The 7,370-nt window shown below is 52.6% G+C and overlaps 1 protein-coding gene across 1 annotated transcript; it reads left to right on the top strand.

Moving 5' to 3' along the window:
• Positions 1-2,411: 2,411 nt before the first annotated feature.
• LOC129120012 (lactosylceramide 4-alpha-galactosyltransferase-like) lies at positions 2,412-6,677 on the top strand. Its single transcript, XM_077178388.1, has one exon. The coding sequence runs from the start codon at positions 2,412-2,414 to the stop codon at positions 3,543-3,545; it is 1,134 nt and encodes a 377-aa protein (XP_077034503.1). The 3' UTR covers positions 3,546-6,677.
• The last annotated feature ends 693 nt before the right edge of the window (positions 6,678-7,370 follow it).

Raw genomic sequence — 7,370 nt, 5'->3', positions numbered from 1 at the left:
CAGGCAGCTGAGGAAGAACTGCAGCAGAGCCTGAATTTAGTGGCTGTACTGATAAAGGAGGGATTTGATGAATGTGCCAGCAAGTCTCATGGAAGGGAAGGTGAGCCTCCCTTGATCACAGGGTCAAGGGGGAACTGGCACAGAATGAGGGACACCGGAATTTGGCAAAGTCCTTCCCTGAGGTCCCTGGCATATGAGGGAGCACTCCCTAATGAAGGAGTAAAGTATTTGGTGAAAAGAGTGTGTTTGCAAGGGGGCATCCTGTACTTAGGGCTTGGGGTGGGAGCAGGCAGCTCTGTGGAAGGCTCAGCTCAGCTATTGTGGCAGCCCCAGCAGCAGCGTGAGGGCTGGGAATTCTTAGCAAAGGAGGAGAAAACAAATCAAGCCATTTTCCCACCAGTCTAAAGCTCAAAGAGTTGGTTTCAGTTTCCTCCTTTTTTTTTTTTTTTTTTTTTTTTTTTTTTAAATACTTTTTAACTATCTGGTTTGTTCAAGTGATTCTGTGTGACCTTAGCATCTGTTCCTGGTCACATAAATGGTTTTACACCCTTCCCGGTTTCTTTCCCCTTATGTTTGGACTCCATCGCTCCTCCTTACTTTTCTGAAGGAGAGGGAGCTGTCAGACCATAAAGTTCTGGTCATCCTCTGAGTTTTTAATTTCATTAATATCTTTTCCAGCTGAAGAGGGATTTCTGTGGCATCCCTAAAAGCAGAGACAGGTGAGTTTTGTGCCTTCTCAACATCATAGCTTCTGTTCTAACCTAGTCTGTGCCTCTTTACTTTCTACAGCTTAAAAAATTATTTACAGGGCTATCCAAGCTGTGGTGTGTGGAGGGTGGGGAATGTAGAGGGGTCTGTATAAGGCAGGGTGGGCTGGCTATGCCTGCCTGTAGCACTGGCAGCATATGGTGGTGTTTCTGTGCAGGAGGAGAAAACTTTCTGGGGATCCAGAGCTGATCATTTGTGTGTTGGCTGCCTCTCCTCTGTCCCCCTGTACCTGGTGAAGAGTGGTGGCTCCATACTCTGACATTTGGATGCCTCCCAGTGTGGCTGACAAGTCCTTTCTGGCCACAGGGGAAGCTCCGTACGTGAGCCAGGCACAGTAATCAAGGAGCAATGACAAATGGGTCTGTGCCACCTGGGCGCTCTGTCATGTTCCCTGCCACTTTGGTTACAGCTGCTGGATTAAAGCTTTTCCCGTTTCCTGAACCTTTCTGTCCTGGAGGGTAGGGCTTTGGAGATGGAGCTCAGCGAGGCAGGAGAAATGATGGAATCCTTTAGGATGGAAGAGATCTTTGAGTGCCTGCATCCAACCCCAAAACCCGCTCTGCCAAGTCCACCACTAAACCCAGTCCCTAAGTGCCACACCTACGTGTCTGCTAAATACCTCCAGGGACAGTGGCTCCACTGCTTTCTTGGGCAGCCTGTACCAATGCCTGGTAACTCTTCCAGGAGTAGAATTCTGAGTAATGTCCACTCAAACCTCCCTTGGCACCACTTAAGACCATTTCCAATGGTCCTAAAAGGCACAGCCTTCCTCACAGCTTCTTCATGTGCTCTTGCCCATTGACCTTTGGGGCCCAGTGGTGGGCACAGGAGGTGCTGCTCCTGCTGCCCCTTGATTTACGGAGAGGCAAGGGCAGCAATGATGATGCTAATGCTGAGGATGGAGCTAGACTGACTTATCTGTTTGTTGCTGCCTTCTTAAAAATCTCTTCCACTCCAACCCTCCCTTTTGCCAGAAGGAGCAAGGAAGGTAAGGGCAGGAGAGCAGAGGGAATGCCTGTCCACCAGCAGGATCCACTGGGAGAACTGAGCAGGGCAGAGCCAGTGTGACCTGTGCAGGGTTGGGAAGCAGCCTTGGAACTCCCTTTACAAAGGCAGCTCTTGACCTTATTGTCTGCATCTGCCTCCTGAGCTGCTCTGCATCCATTCCTTTCCCACTCTCCATCCGTCCTGCCAGGCTACGCTGCCATAGACAATGGGCCAGGCTCTCTGCAGGGGCAGGTGATTGGCTTGGAAAGGCAGCAAGTGCCAGCTCAACAACTGGAAGGCTGAGGCTTGTGTTTGGTTTGGGGGAAGGACACGTTGTGTATCAGGAGAAAACAACTCCCCTCATGATAACCAGCTGTCAGTGGGCAGCAGTTCCTTCCACACAGTGTCTGTTGACAGGGCTCCAGGAATGCTCACAAGGAACATTGCTATTTCCTCCTGCCAGGACTTTGCGTACGTGTCTCATGTCTCGTGTTGACAGTGACCTGAAGTTCTAGAGGGTGACAGATGAGTTCTCTAATGGTGTTCCCAGAGTTTGTTGCGCACTGCTATGAAGGTGGGACACACCTGTCAAGGAAGGCTCATACTCTGCTGCCTCGTCTGTCAGGTTTTTTCTCTTTTTTCCTTCCCTTTAGATCATGACGGCTATCTCGGGAGAGCAGGCTCTGGCTGGAGAGAGAATGCTCAGGACGCCCAGCTGCCTCCTAAAGCTGACCAGGGTGGTGCTGAGCCACAAGCTCTGTGCCCTGTTTATCCTCATCTTTGTGTTCGTATCCTTTGCCTACCACAAGTTGTACTGGGGCATCGGGGAGGACCCAAAGAGCAGCGTCCCCACCTACGGCTTGTCTGCTGAGATCAGCTGTGCTCACTATGTGCCTTCTCCCCTTGACATTGCTGGTGGGCCCTCTCCTTCCACAGGAAATGTGTTTTTTGTGGAGACCTCAGAGCAAACTGCCCCAAGTTACCTGTTCTCCTGCTCCGTGGAGTCAGCAGCCAGGACACACCCCGCATCACGAGTCGTGGTGCTCATGAAAGGCTTGGCCAAAGGGAACGCCTCCTTGCCCAAGCACTGGGCTTTCTCCTTGCTCAGCTGCTTCCCCAACGTGGAAATCCGGCGCCTGGACCTCCAAGAGCTCTTTTCTGGAACACCTCTGGCACAGTGGTTCCTGCAGCCTCAGCGGCAACAGGAGCCTTATTTATTACCCAACCTCTCTGATGCCTGCAGAATTGTCCTCATGTGGAAATTTGGTGGCATCTACCTGGATACAGACTTCATTGTGCTTAAGAACTTACAGAACCTTACCAATGCCCTCGGCATTCAGGGTGACAGTGTACTGAATGGAGCCTTTCTGTCCTTTGAGGCCAAGCACAAATTCATCGAGCTTTGCATGCAGGACTTTGTGCAGAATTACAATGGCTGGGTCTGGGGGCACCAGGGCCCAGAGCTCCTAACTCGTGTCTTCAAGAAGTGGTGCTCCCTCAGGACTATCACAAGCATGAGCTGCAAGGGTGTGAGTGCTCTTGCCCGAGAAGTTGTTTATCCTATTCCCTGGCAGGACTGGAAGAAGTTGTTTGAGGCAGTCAGTGCCTTGGAGCTTCAGAAACTCCTTAAGAACACCTATGCAGTGCACATATGGAACAAACTGAGCCACGGGACCAAGTTAGAGATCCCCTCCCGGGCTCTGCTGGCTCAGCTCTATTCCCAGTTCTGCCCTGCCACCTATGCAAAGATGAAGCAGGACTCTGAAGAGTTGTCAAGGCATGCAGTGTGACCTGGGGCCCTTGTCTGTAGGGACATTCCCCAGCCAAAAGGAAACCGAGTGCCTTTGACCTTCCCCGGAGTTGGTTTCTACACCCCAGAGCAGCTGTGTCACAGCTCTGTGGTTCTGTGTCACAGCTCTGTGGTTCTGTACCTGACATTCCTGATATCTGCCTCTGATCCCCTGTGTTTCATATTTATAGCAGAACCTAACTGCAGCCTCTCTTGCTGTCCTTCACGAGACCTGTTGCTGCAGGGAAGGTTGAACTCCTTCATCAGCATGTCTCAGCTGGTCCATTCTTGGTGTTCCCCAATGGCTCCTCCTGTGAATCCCAGCCTGAGCAGCCCCTTGTGATGTTTCAACAGCTGTAGGGACCCTTGGCTTCCTCTCTGTAGCATTTATGACTTTCTGAATCACTGCCAGTCAGGGACAGAGGTCACAGGTTGCTGGGGCTCAGATGAGAATTCCCTGGTTGGCAAAGATCCTTAACATGTGGGGAAATAAATGAAGAGAATATGAAATTTGCTTTAAGAAGCAGAAAACTGTTTAGACCCTTGTGTCGCTCACTGTGAAGTTGTTCTAAACTTCTGAAGTGAGGGAAGTTCAAATAATGCTTCCTACAGTTTCTAAATCCACAGCAGTGGGATGATTTGTCTGAGATGCCTCAGGAAAAGAAACAGACAAAAGCAGTTCTTTGAGGAGCAGAAATTATGAATATCCTTGCTCTGCTGAAATAGTTCTTGTGGATACCAACATCTAAGCAACCATTGTCACACTCTGAAGGGGCTCAGCATTTCCTCTTTCTGCAGTGCTGTGAGGAGGATTGCATCCCTTTCATTGGAATATTGAGCCCAATGTGGAAGTCCAGGGGACGACATGTCCCCATCAACAGAAGGACCAAGTGCAGGGCACCAAGCAGTGTCCCCAGGGACAAAAATAAAAACTCAGAAGCACATGAAGGTTGGAAAAGACCTCCACGATCAGGGAGTCCAACCTTCAATTCACTATCACCATACCCACAAGCCTGTACCCCAAATGCCATGTGTTCTCATTTTTTGGAGCACTTCCAGGGATGCTGACTCCACCACTTCCCTGGGGAGCCTGTGGCACACAGTGCTTAAGCACGCTGAAATTTTTCCTCATAGCCCAGCTGAACCTACTGTGGTGCACAGAGTGCTGCATCCAGCCCTTGGCCCAGCACAGGAAGGACAGGGAGCTGCTCGAGCCAGTGCAGAGCAGGGCCACCAAGGGGATCAGAGGAAGGGAACAGCTCTGCTGGGAGGAAAAGCTGAGAGAAGTGGGAATGTTCTGCCTGGAGAAGAGAAGGCTTTGTGGTGACCTAATCATGGCCCTCCACTGCCTGAAGGGAGCTTAAAGGAAAGATGCAGACAGACTCTTTGCAAAGGCCTGCAGTGACAGGACAAGGGGGAATGGCTTCACAGTGACAGAGAGAAGGTTTAGGTTGGATATGAGGGAGAAATTCTTCCCTGTGAGGGTGCTGAGGCCCTGGCACAGGGTGCCCAGAGCAGTTGTGGCTGCCCCTGGATCCCTAGAAGTGTCCAAGTCCAGGCTGAATGGGGCTCTGAGCAACCTGGGATAGTGGGAGGTGTCCCTGTCTGTGGCAGGAGGAGTGGAACAAGATGATCTTCAGCGTCCCTTCCATTCCACACCATTCTATTCATTTCCCCTCATCCTGTCCCTTGTTCCCAGGGAGCAGAGCCTGACCCCCAGCTGGCTGCACCCTCCTGTCAGGGAGGTGTGGAGAGCAGTAGAGCTCCCCTGAGCCTCCTTTTCCTCCAGGTTAAACACCCCCAGCTCCCTCAGCTGCTCCTCATCAGACTTGTGCTCCAGCCCCTTGCCCAGCTCCGTTTCCCCCTCTGGACACACTCCGGCCCCTCAGTGTCCATCTTGCAGTGCCAGGCCCAGAACTGGACACAGCCCTTGGGGTGAGGCCTCCCCAGTGCCCACAGCAGGGGGACAGTCACTGGCCTGCTCCTGCTGGCCACACCATTGCTGGCCCAGCCCAGCAGCCATTGGCCTTCTCGCCCACCTGGGCATGCACTGTGGGCCAGCAGGCCCAGGCCCTTCCTTCCCTGCTGGGCTATTCCCAGCCACTCTTCCCAGCCTGGAGCTGCTGGCGCTTCCTGTGACCCAGGGGCAGTACCTGGCACTTCAGATCTTGTTCAGCCTCAAGGATATGAAAGGGGACTGGCTCTGACAGTGCGCCCTGGGGCACAGCACAAGTGACCCACTGCCAGCTGGATAATTCCACCACCACCCTCTGGGCCCAGCCATCCAGGCACTTTATTCCCAGCCAACAGGGAACCCTTTAAATCCATGGGCTGCAAGGACAATGCTCTCCAGGAGAGCGCTGTGGAAGCAGTGGTCAAAGGCTTTAGAAGGCCCAGGTGCACAATATCCACAGCCTTTCCCCATCCATTGGCTGTTCATAGAAGGAGGTTGGGTCAGTCAAGCAGGACCTGCCTGAACGTGTGCTGGCTGGGCCTGATGCCACAGTGGTGCAGCACACATGGTGCCATTGCACTCCAGGTAATCTGGTCCATACCCTTCCCAGGCACCGAGGTCAGGCTGACAGGCCTCTGGTTCCCCCAGGTGTCCTTCCAAGCTTTCCCCTAGAGGGGTGTCACATTGGCCAACCTCCAGTCACCCAGGAGCTCTCCAGTTCACCGGGACTGCTGATAAACAATGGAGACTGGAACTTTCTGGGCTGCTTCACCAGCTCCCAGCAGAAGGATGGCATCTGCCTAGACTTGTGCATGTCTGGGCAGCACAGCAGCTCACTGACAACTTCCTCCTGCAGAATGGGGACCTTGTTCTGCTCCCTGTTTCTGTCTTCTGGCTCAGGGGGCCGGATATGCAGAGGTCACCTGGGCTTTGAGTTAAAGGCCATTGGGTGCCTCAGCCTTTTCCTCATCCCTGGAGGTTGTGTTCCCACCCCAGCGTGCAATAAAAGATGGAGAATCTCCTTGGCCTCTTTTTGGTATTAATGCATTTGGAAAAGCATTTCTTCCTTAGCTTTTATGCTGGTGGCCAGATTGACTTCTAGCTGGACTTTTACCTTTCTAGTTTTCTCTCTGATTAACTTCCTGACATTCTTGTAGTCTTCCTGAGTTGCCTGACCCTTCTTCCAGAGCTGCCAAACTCTCTGTTCTTCCCTGAGTCCCAGTGGAAGCTTGCTGTTCATCCAAGCCAGCCTTCGCTGAACCAGCTTCCAGCACATTGTAATTGGCTCCTTCTCCACCTCTATGGAGGTTCCATCCTGAGGAACCTCCACCTTCCTGGGCTCCCTGGCCCCTCAGGACTGCCTCCCAAGGGATTCTCTCAACCCATGGTCCAAACAGACCAAAGCCTGTCCTCCACAAATCCAAGGCAGTAGTTTTGCTGACCCCCTTCCTCTTTCTTCCCTCCCTTCACCGAGAACTGAAATCAAATCGTGTCACGGTCACTGTACCCAAGATGGCCTCAGGCAACCTCATCTCCACCCCAGTGCTCCTCTGTTTGCAAACAGCAGATCCCCTGGGACACCTCCCCTGGTGGGCTCACCTGCCACCTGTGTCAGCAAGTTCTCTTCCACGTGCTCCAGGAACCTCTTGGAGCGTTTGCTGGGTGGGATTCCAGCAGACACCTGGCAAGTTGAAGATGGCTCTGAGGTTGTAGGCAGTCAACAATGTGGGGTCATCCATCTACCCCTAATGCAAATCCTTGCCCACCACTCGGCACTGGTGGGACACACCTGGAGGGCTGGTTCAGGAATCCCACCATGAGGGAGGCCCGTCCATACTGGAGCAAATCCAGCAAAGGACCACAAAGGTGAGA

The sequence above is a fragment of the Agelaius phoeniceus genome, chromosome 5 (assembly GCF_051311805.1).
Source record: "Agelaius phoeniceus isolate bAgePho1 chromosome 5, bAgePho1.hap1, whole genome shotgun sequence".
NCBI lineage: Eukaryota > Metazoa > Chordata > Aves > Passeriformes > Icteridae > Agelaius > Agelaius phoeniceus.
Note: the sequence above shows the minus strand (reverse complement) of the source record. Positions and strands in the feature narration are given on the sequence as shown.